The sequence below is a fragment of the Fulmarus glacialis genome, unplaced genomic scaffold, assembly GCF_000690835.1.
Source record: "Fulmarus glacialis isolate BGI_N327 unplaced genomic scaffold, ASM69083v1 scaffold807, whole genome shotgun sequence".
Classification (NCBI taxonomy): domain Eukaryota; kingdom Metazoa; phylum Chordata; class Aves; order Procellariiformes; family Procellariidae; genus Fulmarus; species Fulmarus glacialis.
The window spans coordinates 79,376-96,501 of NW_009224853.1; the positions used below are offsets into that span (position 1 = coordinate 79,376).

At 39.5% G+C, this 17,126-nt stretch overlaps 1 protein-coding gene across 2 annotated transcripts in view; it reads left to right on the forward strand.

The window, feature by feature from the left end:
• Positions 1 to 17,126, forward strand: part of DAB1 (Dab, reelin signal transducer, homolog 1 (Drosophila)) — a 109,894-nt gene that overhangs the window by 45,496 nt on the left and 47,272 nt on the right. For both annotated transcript variants that reach the window (XM_009582258.1, XM_009582259.1), the window contains exons 2-3: positions 9,291 to 9,430; positions 11,700 to 11,798. In XM_009582258.1, the coding sequence (XP_009580553.1) occupies positions 9,291 to 9,430; positions 11,700 to 11,798 (239 nt within the window). The remainder of the gene's footprint in view (positions 1 to 9,290; positions 9,431 to 11,699; positions 11,799 to 17,126) is intronic.

Sequence of the window (17,126 nt, forward strand, 5' to 3'; positions counted from 1 at the left end):
TCTTTTCTTTGGGGACTTTAGTGTCTTTAATTAGTTATCTTGAATGGAAAGATTCTTCTCTTACTGAACGTGAGAAATTTGGGAATGTTAATCAGAGCATAACGTTTTCTTAACTTGCTCTTTTTATAGTCCTGGAGAATTAACATTTATCTTAGGGCAGCACAAGAATTTGGCATTTGTATGAAGTGAACTGATTCTCCACCCTTTCTCTTTCTTTATACATAACAAAAAATAAACTCTTTGATAGACTCATCAACAGAATATATTTGTAGCCTTTGAAGTGTAAATTGTGAATTTGTGTGTCTCAACATGACTTTGGGGCGCCGCTTGTAAGTGCATGCGTGTCTGTGTCCTGGATTAGTTAAAGTCTGATGAAAATTGTTCCTGAAAACTACATACTTAAAGCCAGATATAGATAGACACATAAAAGCAGCTTGATTTTTTTCGAAAGTTCTGAGCACTTTTAGTTCTTGTAGGATTAAAGAAAGTCAGGGGAATTCAGCAACTCTGCAAACCTTGTTGCATGTTCACATACCAAAATAATTATTTAGGTGCTCATCTTTAAATGGTCAGTTTTCCTAGTGTTGGCTAGTTTTTCAGCTGCTTTTTAGTGCTACGGTGGAGCTTGGAAGGAAAGGCAATTCTAATTTACTTTCTGCTTCCCCAGCAAGTTCAGATTTCCTTGGGAGATGACACGTTCTGGGGTAATTTAGCAGCACCGTTTGGACTGGCTCTCCTTGCCACTTTGGAAGTCCTTTATGGAGATTTTTGGCAGTAGAAGGTATCTACTGGGTGCCCCCTTAGGGCTGTTTTGCTTGGGCATATTAGTACAGCTGTAATGGGTTCCTTGGTTGTCAAAGTGTCCGGGCTTTTACCATGCCCCGTCCAAACGCAGTGCACATATTAAAGCCAGTTAAGGATCGCTGTAAAATCAATTACCTTTTCTTAGTTGATTTTGTCTCAGAAGCAACCAATTTCACACTGACATCCAGGCAAGCAGGTAAGGAATGAATTGGTTGATGACCCTGTTTTCCCAAGGGCTTTATTTAGTTGACATTTTGATGTCTGCTTGATTTAAACATTTACCCCAGCTTTGAAACATTAGGTGAACAAAATTTGCTAAACTGTCTTCTGTCTTTTAAAGAGGAGAATCCACAGATACCTGTCGTCTCCCTTCCTCTCTAGTTGTCCAGAAAGCATCACTTTTATTCTTAATGTCTAACAGCAGAAAATGGACCGGCAAGTTTTCCTTGTTTCACTTTTGGTCGTTCCCTGGGGCTTGCTGAACAAGGCTAGTACCCCAAAACGAAGTTGTATTGCCGTGTCTTATTTCAGTTTAAATCAGTGTAGAATTTGGGATTTTAGCTGCTTCTGCATCCAGCCTGTAAAAGGCACCTTACAAAATGGCTTTCAAAGATTTATGAAGACTTGTGTGGTACAGAGGCTGAAAGGAAGTTTAATTACATTCAGCTTTTGGTCATTTCTGTGTCTGAGGATGTGCCCATATACTGTCATCTCAAAGACCATCTGAGAAAATAAAATTGATCAGTGAGCCTTCTGGCTAAAACTAAAATGAGTGCTTTGTCATCTGCCCGTGGAGCGTATGTGCTCAATCACTGCCATCTCCCGTGTGCTCGCCCTCGACTCTCCATCACTGAGATTTGTCCAAAATTTTAATCAAACATTATTTTATACTGAGGCCTTCTCTGTAAATAATTGAATTCTTCTCTTGACATACTCACACATACTTCTTTGTACTATAAAGAAATAATTTAATCTAGTCCACGCAACCATTTTGCTTTGGAGACGGTAAAATGTACATCTTGTTTTGTATTAGCTTGTGTGGAGTACAAAGTGTTAAGATAAAAACTTGGCAAGTGCAATTGCTGTCACCTTGTGAATGACATCTCTGCTCATAAAGCTCTGATCAAAGACAGCAAATAATATGGGAACATCTTTACTTACATAGGAAACTTGGTTCTAAGAGTGGGGATGTGTAGGTATCTTCGAGTACAGTAATTCACAGCTAATAATGCCAGAAGCCATAAAATCTCTCAGGTGGAGGTTACTGTGAATAGCAGTGCTGAACAATCGGGAAGTACTGCTGAGATGATAGTCTGAATGATGATTGAGTTTTCCTGGAGAGCCCTTATCTGTGTTTGAAATTGTAGGTAATGTTGTTAAATTTAACTGTAATAGAAGTTCATTGAGCCTTCAGAGTGGTTTCTGTTTCCCCTCTTTAAATGGTTTATCACGTTCTGTAGAAATATTCTCGATCTTTGCATTCAAGACAAATGTTTGTGTTGCTGTCAAAATGGGGCATTTTACCTTTTTCTGAGCAGAAGCACCAAGAGGACCGAAGCACCAGCGGGACAGGAGGGAGGTTCTCCCTCTAGTTCCTCGAGCGAGGAGGCTCACGTGCTTCCTGATGGCACTCCTGGGCAGGGGCAGCTCATAGGAAGAGGTAGGGTTCTTGGCAGGAGGAGGTTTAAAAGACAGTTTGCCGAGGTTTGGTGTACTTGTACCTTGGCAATATTACTTTGTTAATACAGTAGACCTCAACAGGGTTCACTTGTTGACCCTACAGCAAGTTATCTCTAGCTCAAAGCACTCCAGAACACGTCTTGCAGACTTTTTGGGAGTTTCCCTATCAGTTGATGAAAGGAGAAAGGAGAAGTTTTTATCCATTGCATTCAAGTTGCACTCATATACTGTCACCATGAGTTTTGGGTAGGATCCTATATGGACAAGAGGTACTTATTCCCTTTAAAATTTTAACATGCTTTTTAAGGTTGTAATCCATCCCCAAAATAGTTTGCATTTCATTACATCAGTAGGTTTTTTTCAGTTGCTAGAAACTAGCCTTCGTTGATAAAATAAAGTGTGAAATTCAAAGTACATCTTTATTTAAAACATAGCAGTGATTGATGTTGCAAGCAGATCTTGCTGCGAATGTACTCTGGTCACTTGAGATGAATTACGGAAATTAAACCCTTAAGTAACTCTCTTGGTAAAAAAAAAATTTAAATCAGCTAATTGTAAGAAACTCATTTGAGAAATATTGTTAGAGGAAGAGAATGCTAGTGATAACACCAGAAGTTAAATTGTGTGCACATATACTGCTAGATATGATGTGATTTCTTTTCTAAAGCCTTATGTTTAAAAAGGAAGCAGAGTTTATTTTTCTGTGTCAGATCTCGAGGTGCAGCACAGTGGGTTTGGGCAGTTGTGCTCCCAAAGACAGTGACAAATACATGACCTGGCAACTTGAAGTTTTCTACCTCCAGCAAAAAAAGTTTAAAAATTAGATTAACAGGTAGTAGGAGGATCTGGGAGTTTGTGGGGGGGGGTTAGTTTTAAAATCCCAAATAAGCATTCTGCACTGAACTTTTTTATGCCTATGAAGAAAGAACTGCGTTCCCAAGATGCTGCGGTCTTGGTATCAAGATCCACCCCTTTGTGTGACCGCTAGTTTTGAGCCCTCTGCATCGGACTTCCGGTTCTGCGAAGCCATTGAGAAAAATGTGCCATCAACTAGAATAATCTGTTTGAGCTTTTCATGATTCCTTCCTGAATTGCTGTTTAGTTGCTGCTGTACTGAAAGGTACATATAATAATGTATGAGTATTTTCTCTTTTACACCTGCTTTTACATCCCTTTTTTTTTCCCCTAGGGAAAGCTGTAGTTGATTAAAAATACTGTGAATTTTCTTTAGATAATTGATAGCAAATGAAGCTGTGCACCATGTGTGTATGCATATGTGCAAATACATAAAATTGTGGACGCAGATATATGTGGACATAGGGGCATATATATGCACAGCTAACGGGAAATGTCTTTCACTTAGTAATTAATTCACTAGTCTTCAGTGTGTGCGGCATCTTAGAGGTCATTCTGCACCGCGGTGTTTTGTATTTTCCACTGCGTTGGTGCTATAAAAATGCTAATTGTCCCCATGAAGATGTAGGCTATTTATAAATGTGTATGTGATTGTTTTTCAGCCCTGTGAGATACAAGGAGGTGTTATTTCAGGTTTATAATTTGAATGTGTGATGGATACAACTTTGACAGTTTATTAGTTAGAAAAGGAAAAAAAAAAACCAGACAGTGGTGTGCTGTTCTTCAGCGAATTGATTGCTGGGAGCATGTTATTGACTTCGGTGATAATATCATTATATATTTTACAGTCATGAAATCAAGAAATTCAGATTATGCCCTGAGGGCTTCACACATTTAAATAAAAGATATAGACATTTCCAGGGCTATTGGTTTAGATTAGCAGGTGCTGTGAAGAATGCGTAGTGTGTTAAAAGAGCATAGAGAAAAAGCAACAGTGTGCTTATTGAAGTGATGCTTTGGTTTATTTTCTTTTTCTATTTATGAAATAGGCTTACTTACAGATCCCCTGGGAGAATGAACAGCGTTTGCTCTAAATGTTAGCATATTAATACAACGGTAGCTTGGTGCTCTGTTGGGCTAAGTGCCGAAATCAAGTGTAATCCTTGACTTGTACCAAGAGTGAGGGTAAGTCTTCTTGAGACACTCACCAAAATACACAGTGCCTGGGAAGAAAACCTTGCGTGAGCTTCAGTCTGCAAAGTTAAGAGCATTACTTGGAGCCAGATAACCTAATGCAAACACAGCTAGCTCTCCCTCTTGGCGCCAAAGTCAGGGTTGAGTGGCAGTTGGCGGGCTGCTGTGACGGTAGCGTCCCCCGAGCGGCTCCAGTGACCATTCCTGATGGGTATGGCCTGGGGAGCACCCGCCTCCGGCACTCAACTTGGGCTGCTCTGACCTGGATCTTCCACGACAGCTTACGCTCCTCTTGGACTGTTTACCAGTCACGTCTTGGGGTTGAATGCACTTGAGGTACTTGGGTTGAGTACTTAGGCTTCTGGGTTCAGGTCTTGCTTTACAAAATCTGAGTTTAATTAAGGTATATTGCCTCGAATAAAAAATTACTGACTGTGTTAAAAACCTTTTTTATTACTTTTACAGTATATTCAGTGAGATGGATAAAATACCTTAACGCTGATCATGATGATAAGCCTCTCTCTACTTTAGATGCAAGCTCAGAAGCACATTGCATCACCCAGCTCCGGGGATTTATTGTTCTCTTAAAAGACTGAGGAAGTCCAAGTGCAATGTCACAATTCAGCAGCAAAGGTCGTGTTTTCCCACTTACGCAGGAGCAGTGGCTCCACCTGGAACACATGGCTTAAAGGTGAACGGTGACATCTATAGAAGTAGATAAAATAATTACTCTTACATTTACATTTTAAGGGCCTCTGAGGATTATAAATCTATATGCTGCAAACAAAACATTTCTTTGCCTGTGTCAACAGGGGCACATTTTCTAATTAAAACTGATCACCTTTATAAATTGAATTTGTGTGACGTTCGTGGTGGTGGGTTTTTAGCTTTTGCATTTTTTCTCAGTTTGGGGCGTGAGAATCAAATTGTTTTTATTTTTGTTGATAATCTGGTTCCATTTTGGATTGTGAAGTGCTTGTGTCGAGTTGTGAACAAATGCTTAGGGTATTTCTTTGCTTATGAAAATATATTTATGAAAGCGTTTTAGAGAAAACCATTCGAAAATAGTCATTGGTCTTGAAGCTTAAAAAGTTTTAATACAAAAATTTAGTTTAGGATCATTTTAGAATGACCTAGTGGTGCTAGTCCTCTGATGAAGAACGCTGGGCAGATCCCTGTCTGCGCAGGGTACCGTGGACAACTGAGATGGACATCAGCTGCTCACCTGGCATGGCTTTGGCAGCGGTGGACTTTCCTGCAGTCAAGAAATCCTAAAATGAGATCTCAGGAAATATGTGTTGTGGAAAGAAGCGGTTGTCATTAAACACGTGCTTCTAATTTTGCTGTAGATTATGGTCTAGTAATGATTTGAGACCTGAAGCTTCAGTTTCCCATAAAGTGTTCGTAGTTGGTTTATGAATGTCCCCTTCCTGCCCTTGAGGTGTTATTCGTATTTTGAGGAAGGCGAGCTGAGAGTGAAAGCCCCAAGACGTGGCTTCTCATCACTCAAATAAAACTGAGCTCCGGCAGTAAGTGCAGCCCCGCATCCAGGATAATCCTCCTTCCCGCAGGCTGGGACCGAGCAAGTGCGGTGGCAGGGGGTGGCTGGAGAGCCGAGCGCAACTGCGGGTCTTCGCCGATAAAGGCAGGAGCTGCGAAGAAGAAAAGATTGACTCTTTGAAAGAAAGAGGCAGCACTTTCCTGGGCGGCTTTCTGGCACAGGCACAGCTCTCTGGTTTAGTGGTTTAATGTTAGCCCTCACCCTCCTCCGAAGCTTAAGAAGAATTACAGCCTCATAATTCAGTCATCTCTTATTTATGCCGTTTCAAACACAGACAGAACCTTGTTCAAGAACTGTCATTAAGAAAAAAAAACTTTTTTGTTTTAATGATTCTATGTTTATGAGAGTCTGGACTATCTGCCTTCTAAGTGTCCAGTGTGCAAATGAAGTATCACCCCGCATAAATCTCACATCTCATGAGTGCTATAAAATCAACCATACTGACAGTGTTTGTCATATGGTAATTTTCCAAGCAGGTAGAAAGTTTTTCAGTGCTGATGACAGCACCAAAATTTGGAAATACAGTATGAGCATATATCGGGGGAGATCTGGATGTATGCTGAGAAATGGTGACTGTTGCAGACGGCTGATTTATAATATAGGGCAGTGTGTGTGTGCGTTCTCTATGCTTTTTCATGGGACATATGCTCTAGGGTTTTACGGATGAATTTGTAGTCTCTAGTAATTTGCGGTTTCCACCGCAGTTTAAAATATCTACATCATTTTCAGGTTGATGATTTTTCCCAGTCATTTATCCCAAAAGCACTTTATCCTACTTAATCTGGGTCATAATTGACATGGGACTTTTGCATAAGCAAACATAGCTGTTAAGTTGTGTTTGAATGGGCTATTAATGTCAGGGATTTAGTTACGTGCAGCAAAATAGATCAGAGGTTGGAATAAGTATAAATGTTCAAATAACTGATGAATGCAAGGTCGCTGTCATGACTGGGACCCAGGAAACACTCTTGAACACTTACATGCTCATGCTGTTAGCTAACAGCTGTCTTCGGCTGTAACGAAGATGTAGGGTTGAAAATTGTTGGCAAGAAAGCTGTTGGAATTGGATTTTATTTACTGCAAATCAATAGGATATATTTGCAAGTATAAAAGACATATGGAAAAGTCCACTGTTACCGTTGTACTTTGTTGTTTCTCCAGATGTTGTCCCTCCTGCCCCACTCTGGAGCCGAAAGTGGAAAACAGTTTTTCATTGTTTTTAGCTGACGGTGCCAACATCTGCCTTGGCATTTCCCTGGGGATTGGTATTAGCACTACTTCAAGTTTCTGACTTATCATTTGTGTCTCATTAGATTTTTTTTTTTTTTTTTAAATATAGTGTAAGAGCATGAAGTTTCAAACCTCTGCTTAATTCTTTTTGAAGGAGCAGGAGTGAAAACGAATCGAGGGAAACAGTTGGGTGGCCACTGAAATACCATAGCAACACTTAATCAGCTGCCTTGTTTTTAAGGGGCTATAAATGAGGCATTAAAACATTGGTCTGAGCTGATATTTTTCATTGAAAGAAATAGTGTTTGTGTGCTCAAACACACTCAGAGATCTCAGTATGCTTAAAATAGCTCTGTTTTTTAACACATTTAGTCCATCATTAGTTCACAGTGTGGACTGTGCTGTACTCTCGAGGAAGGAGAACCAAATTAGTATTTTCAATTGGAAGTACTCTTCATTGGTCGTGTATGCTCTCTAGTTTTTCCTGTAATGGTACTGTAAAAATTTCAGTTCCATAGTTTTGAACATAGTTTATTCATCCACTTGATGGGTGTGTAACACTAGCAAAGTTGACCGAAGTGTTGACTGCTGAAAAAGCTGCTTTTAATAGAAATGCAAAACAGAACAGCTTTTTTCCCCAAAGCTTCTGTACTTCTACTTATCAAAAACTAGCTGCACAGAAGCAGATTTTATTATTTTTCCTGTGCTTTAATCTGACTTTTCAAATAGGAATGAGCTTTGGAGAAAATCTAGGCCAAAATTCTCAAATACAGGTGTCTAACACTAGAGTCTTACCAATGGTTCATTTATAGCAGGCTCTAGCTCTTCATTCATTTTTTACAATAGCTAGAATGATGGGGCAAAATCTGTGACTAGATCCCCTAGGTGGTAATAGTATAAATTTTAGCAACGTCAATCCATGTTTAGGGAAGTTTTCTGGTGGAATCTGTTGGGTCCGAGAAACTTCAAATTCTTCACATTTTTATGCCTTTCTCTGTGCCTTGGAAGTTGTTTGTTTGGCTACTTGTTTGGTTGCAATTATTTACAGTTCACTGCTGGTTTTTTGAGATCCTAGCAAGAAATTCCACAGACAGCTGCAAAATATATCTTTAATCAATTTTAGGAAGACTGATTCCTTAACTAACGTATTCCTTCCAGCTAAGACACAGAATAAACTCTTCTGCAGATACTCGGGGAAAAAGTCTTCCTGACAAAACTATCCCTTTCATGGATTGCTGTAGTGTCATCGTCGTGTGGTTCAGGCTGGTCTGGGCGTTGTAATTTATGTACATCGGCCTTATCAGTACTGTGCTATCTTATCCCTGATTGCTTTTTTATTAAGAAACATCTTGTGCCATTTTTTAAGCTTCTGAGGGTGAGCCTCCGAGAGCCAACATTGCTCGTTATGTTTTTTCTATATATGTCTATAAGCAGAAAGAATAGGACAAGGAGACAGTATTTTTTGTGGAGGTTTTAGAGCAGCAATATCCTATAGGCAAGTAACATCATTTGTTTTTTCTTCATTCAAATGGTAATAGTGTAAATATTGCCGATACGGTTAGATAAGTCAGTATACGAGGACATAGTAACATGTTTCTATCAGAGTTTTGTCTGCAAAATGAGGAATTCTCAAGTGTATTGGGATTAAAACAACCTGTACAGATCAGAAGTTTTCAGATCCATGAGGTCTGATTCAGGCTTATCTCTTATTTCTGTAAACCTAATTTGTGTGCAAATTTCGTGCAGAAGATTTTGTATGGCAACAATTCCACTATGAATTCATTTGAGGTAGTAAGGCAAAAGGTTTTATTGAACTAGTACTTTTCTTCTAATTTTATTGAAATGTTCACATGTTTAGGTGTTGAGGTAGGAGTCAGATCTAATTTGCCACTTAACTGCGAGTATTTATTCGTTTATTTTCCTTTGCACTCAAGCAAGTTTCCTTGTTTCCCTTATGTCTTTTCAGGTCAGGATCGCAGTGAAGCCACTTTAATAAAGAGGTTTAAAGGTGACGGTGTCCGATACAAAGCAAAACTGATTGGGATAGATGAGGTTTCTGCCGCACGAGGAGACAAGTTATGCCAAGACTCCATGATGAAGCTCAAGGTGCAGTGAAGCTTTTAATGTTTAATATTATGGAGTCAAGGGGAGCAAATTTCAGCTTGAACTTTTACTCATTCTCCTTTCGTGACGCTGAGTCACACTCTGGTTAATTATATATTGAAATCAGTCAATTTTACATGAACTCCTGGCTGGTATTGCTTATCCCAGTTTAATTTTAATACATTATCTCTGAATTCAGTAGTTATTCATGATTGACACCACTGCAATTTGTCCACAAATTATAAACAACACATCTGCAAATTGAATAATTTTATTATGCGAAAGGGGACGTAAACCACTATGAAGAAAAATGGTATATCAGAACATTTTATTTGACAGTGCTAATCAACTACAGCCCTGCCTTTGACCGTTATCTCCTGTCGGGACAGGCAGGAAGGGGTGAGTGACGTTGTGGGGTGTAGGTAGCCAGATATAGGGGGGAACTAGTGTCCTCACTGGGAGGATAACGTCTTGCACCTGTAATGGCAGGATTGATGGGTTACAATATCAAGAGGTAGTGCACTGAGAGGACAGAGCGTCGGAGGATGAAGAGGAGTCCCCAGAGTTTTGGGAAAGAAATGGAGCAGAGACAAAAGCGGATTTTGATTAGACTGCAAACTTAGAGAGTAGACAGAGTCTGAAAGCACTAGTGGTGTAGGAGGGTGAACTTTCTGGAGCACGCTAGACACCCTCTTTCTGGCTTAATCTTTTCTTACAACCCTCAAGGAGCCTAAGAGCTTTCTATAGGAAGCTTGAGTGCAGTGTTGGCTGTTGGCTTCCCATCTGCATTATAGGATTACTGGGGTAGGGACTGTAGGTCTGGGACTAAACCCTCCGCAGTCTTTTTCCCATTTTTTTCCTTTCAGTCCTCTCCCCAGTACTCTACCATGGTAGAGAGCTGACGGATTTCCCATTACTAATTTTTTTCAGGAGGAGAAATCACTAAGTAGTATCTTTTACACTACCAACTAGCAGGGCTCCAGTCCTGAGGAACTGGGAGGAATAGGTGGTTATCCATGAATAAACAGCAAAGGGTGACATGCATCTTATGGTTCAACAATCTGAAAGAAGGATCTGGTAGATAATTTACAAATCAGTTACAAACATTTTATGAAAAGCAAAAACTATTCTAAAAGGTGCACCGTTGATTTATCAAATCTGCCACAATATCCTATCTGTTTTAATTGTATACTGGATATTTCTCATCATTTCATAGTTCCTAGGAGCAATTTGGGAGGATTGTCACTGTTCTGCTGCACAAGCCTTTTTGCCTTTCTCTTCCATGGATTACCATTTCCACATCTCCCAGATGCCTGATACCTGTTTGCATAGTGGCAAGATTGATCTAAACAGTGTTGTTAGAAGACTGAAACTATTAAGGGAAGGGAGCATTAGAAATTCATGTTTGTGCATAAGCAGCATAGTATGAAGTTACGGGCTCTGGAAACCTAGTGTCTAGCAACATGAGTTTTAAGGCCAGGCATAAAGTTTTGGAGTGAGTTCTGACAAATGACTCCATTTTTTCTCTTTAATTTTCATGTCTGTGTAATGAGAACAATGACCTCATGAAGGTCTTAAAACATAAGTTAGTGGTTGTTAAAACATGTTGAAATTGCAGAGCACCAGATAAAGGCTAAATACTTTATTTACTAGTGCAATTGATTACGTTTGATCTTAGCACGGTGTTATTCATCAGGGCAGGCTCCTGAGAAGGTGGAAATAGGAGTTGCTGTTGTAGTTATGCTGTGGGAGAATAATATGTGAAACGCATATCAGCAAGTTCATTTGAGAAGTAAAAGCCTGAGATTGTGAAAAGAACTAACCCTCAATACCAGTTTTTTACAGCGGAGGTGTAGTTTGATTTTGCTTATTCCAGATAAGTATGCCCATGAAGTAAGCTAAAGTTGTTGGCACTTTTTTCGTCCACTGTTTGTTTTCTTTTTTATTTCTTTAAAAAAAGAAAACAAAACAGCTTACAGCTGGAAAAAGCGTGCTAGAAATGACCTTCAGCTTCCATGAAAACAAATTTCATGGAGGATTAGCTGGTGCAGGGGTTGGAAGTGGGAGCACATTTGAGATGCTCTCTGGGTAGCATAAAGAGATGTGGTACCTTGACAAAAGGGAGGAAGCCAGAAGTAAGAGGGGGACTGTTCCTGGAAAGCCCTTAGGTTTTCCTAGAAAAGTGGTGAAGCGTCCACAAGCAAATCTTTGTGCTCTGCTGTGGCACCTACAAGAGTAATGAAACCGGCTGATCTGTTCTTTGTTTCAATAGGGAATTGTTGCTGCGGCTCGTTCGAAAGGAGAACATAAACAAAAAATCTTCTTAACAGTCTCCTTTGGGGGAATCAAAATCTTCGATGAAAAGACAGGGGTAAGTAAAATAATCACGTGATGGAACAAAATTGAATCTTTTCATGGATGTTTCTTTAAAAGTGTTTTCTGGCTGGGCAGTAATATCTCACCAGTGTAAACACACATGAAGCATCTGACAAGCTTGATAAAGGGTTATCATATATCAGAGCAAGCCATTAGATGACTGAGGTGTAAAGTGTAGCATGGGGATGTGGTTTATCGTAGAGCCTTGTCCTGCATACTCCTGCAGAACCACTTACTTGAGTACACAGATGCTCTTAGGTGCATAAACACTCACAGCTCTGAGTCCAGAAAGCGGCAAGAAGGGATTTGTTTTCCTTCTGCCAGTTAAAAAATTGTTTCTTGGAAATACTGGCCCACTGTTCGCGGAAGGCTTTAGCAGTCCATGGTACATGGTATCTGTGCCCGTATGGGTTTTCTCATCCAGCCTGGACGCAACTGCACCAGTCCTCTGGATGCTGCTTAAGACTCCCCAGCAGTACCAAGTGACTTTCGAGAGTCTAATGACAAGGGATTAGGATTAGAGACTAGGATTGTCTTGGATTGAGCCCTTTGTGTCATGGGAAGCTGAGGAGAAGAAAACAAGCTGAAACAGGGAGCTGCAGACTACCCCAGGAGTATGAAGCTTGTTTTCCCTGAGCCTGAGATAGAGAGAGAAAAGGAAGTGCACTGGGAGCTGGGGAGCTGCTGGGAGCAGCACACACTTAGCTAGGATTGCCCTGAAGACTCCCAGGGGAATCCTAAAGAATTTCTGTCATGTCCATAATTCCAGATCAGCACAGTCGTAGTCACCATAATGCGATATACTCCTAGTAACGAGCAGACACTGTCTTCTGTCAGATATTCAGTAACCATAAGAATCAGAACTTTTGTATCATCAGTGGTAGAAAGAGTATATATTGTATGGAGTTGCAGGTAAAAGATACTGGAAAGTTTAAGGTTGCTGTTTGAGGTTGCCAAGCAGAAACTCATCCAGTAGCACCTGGTCGAGGAAGTTGCAGGAGATTTCCATGCCTTATGCAGTTTTTTGCCACAGCAATATGATGTTTGATTTTTTAAATTGCTCTGAAAGAAGAAACCTAAGCAAAACATTATACTGCTGAGATATAAAGCAACAACACACAAACTGTTTTAATCCTAATTAAGAAGATTTTTACAGCAGTTTAAGCTCTGCCTTGAATTTTAAAAAGCTCTTGATTTAATCTTTTGAAAGATTAACTATTTAGCATGATGCCAGAAATAAAACCCTACTGATGATAGATGAAATTATCTTTGCCAGTTAATTTATATTATTAGAAAATCAATGTCATTGAGCTCACTGATATATAATACAAGTAGTTAGTAATGAAAAGCTCATTTGGAATGTGTTTTGTACAGCATGTGTAAAGTATTCATACAAAAGCAGTGTTTAAGAGAACGTTGCTGAGGTTACAGCCTGTGTTCAGAAGATAGGAAATGTCAGGATTAGGGCTGCCAGTGCAGTCGTGGTTGGGTCCTCTAATAAATAGACATTAGGGTAGTATTTAACTATGCGATGACATACCTTTTTTTGGCCAGGGGATACCAGCTTCATTCAGTGTACAGAACGGAGTGTAATACACTGAACAGTATGGTAATATTTTGTTTTCTTTTCTTCTGCGTGCAGCCTACTGCCTTGCCATGCGCTCTGCAAATTGCACTGAGGCCACAGTTACTTTCCTAAGACTAAAGCTTTTTCTTGGGAAAATAAAAAAAGAAGAGAGAGAGACTTGTCCTGTGGCACTTGTCTCTGAATGTTTCACAAACATAGGATTTATTTTCATAAAATAAAGAGGGAAAAGGGAATGCATTTAGAAACAAAGGTGTGGTTTAGCCAAATTGCCTTTCCTGCAGCGTCCTGCACACTCTCCTGTCTGCAACTAGTGTGGTGGGGACATGAGAACAAGTCTCCTTCATTTCATAACTTTGACACCCTATACTCTAAGTCTGACATAACTATATCATCCTTATAGTAACCCTGTCACTCACTCACTGAGGCTTAGACTGAAACCTTTAAATCCACCTTCCAGCTGTCTGCCCCTGAGCTGCCGGAGTGATGGACAGGAGTATTGAGTTGTCTGTCTTGGAACAGGACTGTGACAGAGGGATGTGGGGAGCTTTTGACATCAGTTTTAATATGTTTTTTTGAAAGCAGGAGAATCGTGCTTTCCATGCCAAGCTTTTCAAGCAAGAGTGCATGAACTCCTCTGCCAGTTCTTCACAGCCACCATCCCTTCGGCTTTTTCCCCAGCTTGGGTCTCTCCATGTCCCTAAGTGTCACATCCTTGACCTGCTCTTCTCATAATCTCTCTCATGCAGCCTGTCTCTGCTTCGTCAGCCTACAGTTGTCATCTCATTCCCATTCCTTGAAATACACTGGGTAACGTCAGCAACAGGTCATGGACAGATCCCGACAGTGTCTCCGGGCTCTCTGAGCCTGCAGGAGCACTACTGAGGCAAGGTGCTTTCCACAGCACAAGAGACAAATATTTAGGGGTGATGCACTGTGTCTCATCCATATGGCTTTGGCTTGTCCTGGTGTAATGCTAAGGGATGTCAGCTGTCGTAGTAGTAAATAATACCGTCCGTGTAGACTCACGTCGATGTCTGTGTGCTAAAGTCACCCCCAAAGAAAGCTGCATTACTGCTATAACGTGGAGCCTCCTATAAAGCAAATTAAGGATGATGCAATTAGGCAATGAAGGACACTGATAATCCCATTCTTGATTTAGAAGCGATAGATTACATCCCACAAGCTGGCAAAACTGGGGGTATACAATTACTCAGCCTGGCTCTTCTGATGGGACAGAAGGGAAAGGGGCAGCAAAAAGTTTGTGGTTTGCTCACACAGATCTTCTGGTATCAATGTTAAACTTAAGAGTTTATAAAGTTTGGAGACTGACATTCACATTCGTGCAACAGGGAAAAAAAATATGCCCTTAATAGGGAACAGCATGGATAAACTTGCATTTGCTTTCTCCTCCTTTAACTGCCTTCCCTGTCCCCCGCAATGCTTTCTCTTTAGTTCTATTTCTGTAATTTTGGGATTCCCAGATGGATATTTTGGGGCACAGTGCTCATTTATTGTTTATTTGGGAAGGTCATTTACCTCTCTAGAGTATCCTTTCTTAATTTTTATCATCGGCTACTGCTGTCACGTCTGCCACAATGGCGGTCTGCTGTGATAGAAAAGAGAAAAAATATTCTGAAAAAATGTAGGCTTCTGTATGTTTAGTATCTTGTAGGCTACTATTGGATTTTAATTTGTCACAATAAAAAATCAATTTGTAGCTCAAAACTAGCAAATTTTTTAAAATTGGCAGTGTCATAGCTGACTTCATACAGATGATTTAGGGGAATTGCTCCACCATTCATTACAGATGAAGGGCTGTAGTTGGGTTACTACTGAAAATGATAAGCAAGCTTTTTTCCCCTGTACTTTATAGCTTTCTTTAATATATTCCAGACCTGATATTAATCAAAAAATATTGATTTTAATAATGCTATTATTCCAGCCATCAGGAATTCTGCCCTTTGAGTAAATTTATCCATGAAGGAGATTAGGTTGAAGGTGGAATATCATTTGGGAAGAACTTTATCTCACCAGGAAAAATAGAAGAAGGATTTGCTGTGAGTTTGCGCTGTAGATGCAATGCAATTTAGTTCATCTATAGCACTGCACTAGAAATAATAACACTCACTCCTCTCTCATATTTCATCATTCTATTCCATGGATTAATCTAAATAAGTCCCTTCATACCACTTTTCAAATACTTGTCAATGTGTTTAGAATGTGATAGGAAGGGCCCTACTTAGCAGAGTTCACCCTGCAAGCCTGTGGTTTGCGTATACTGTTACATAGACTCACTCCTCTGCTGAAGGAGCCTGCTCAGGTAGGCAGAACAACACAAATTGTTCTGCTGTTAAAGTCCCGACATTAGCTGTATATTCTGAAGTTGTATTTAGTTTGACTAACAGGATGTTCTCCTGTTGTATGCCAAAAATTGTCATTACACATGGGTTTTGACCCTGTTTTTTCTTACAAATGTACCTTTTTTGTCTACTGTCATATGTTGGCCATCCATCCCATTTGCCTTCTCCAGGATATGTTTGCCAAATATATATACCTCACCTGAAGGAAATACATTCATTTTTTTTAACATAAAAAATTTACCACAATTGTTACTAATGCCACTTCAGAGATTTCATGGCTGCATATTATATGAAAATAATTTTTGATCATTTGTTCTGTCATCTTCCCCCTGCACCCTGGTGACATCTCAAGATGTCATCTTTCAAGCACAGTACAGCACAAGCTGAAATGTATTCTTCAGTAGTAGACTTTCATGAGCGTTCTTTTGTATTTTCAAAAGCATGGCCTGTAGAAGGCAAAAATGCAAATAGTTGCATTGTGCTATTTAATACTCTCCTTTTCAGGGTGGAAATTAGTGGTTAATGTGTTCCTTAGAAAGCGACAAAAACCATAACTCTCAATGTAGCAGGATATGCAAAATTTTTAAAGGACCATCATTGTTCATTAGCTATTTATGAGTATTATTTTGTTAATCACACACATCAGGCTATCTCCCTGTGATAGCTTAGTAATGCTTCATTAGATGTGCATGACTAATATGGTCTCCATAAAGAGGCTGTAATTGTCTCATTGTTTATTTATGTAACAATAAATCTTTGTTTACTGTAGGTTACTTTCCAAAAATTTATTTAAAAATAATAATTAAATTCCATAAAATACTTGGGAAACCATTTTCTTCTACATTCATGTAATGAGGTATACTTTTAAACTCATGCACTTTCTCATTGCAAAATCCTGTTGACTTTAATGGAAAACCCAGACACTGTGAAAGAGAAATATGATGAAAGCAAAAAATTACTATTTGGCTTTAAGTAAATAATTACTGCTGTTAGAGTAGAATTTTGTATCAGCTCGTGGATATGCAAATTGCTGGAATATACTGCAATATATATCTATATAAGCTATTGTTATAGATGAAATATTTATCTAGACTCTGCAGTTGTCTGAAAAGCATGATAGACCTATATCAGTATCTTGTTTCTTTGTGAGAAATACCCTAAACAGATGGATTGTAACCTAGTTTATGAAGATGATAGCCATTTCACCAATTTTTCTTATTTTGTCCTATGCAGCACCGTAAAAGTGAGTTTCATTTGCATTATCTATTACACACTTTGGAGGGATTGGCTAGTCTTTCAGAGATGTTGACCCATGTCTTTATCAAAATACAGGGCTTGGCACAGCCTGTGGGTTTATATAATTTCTAGGAATACT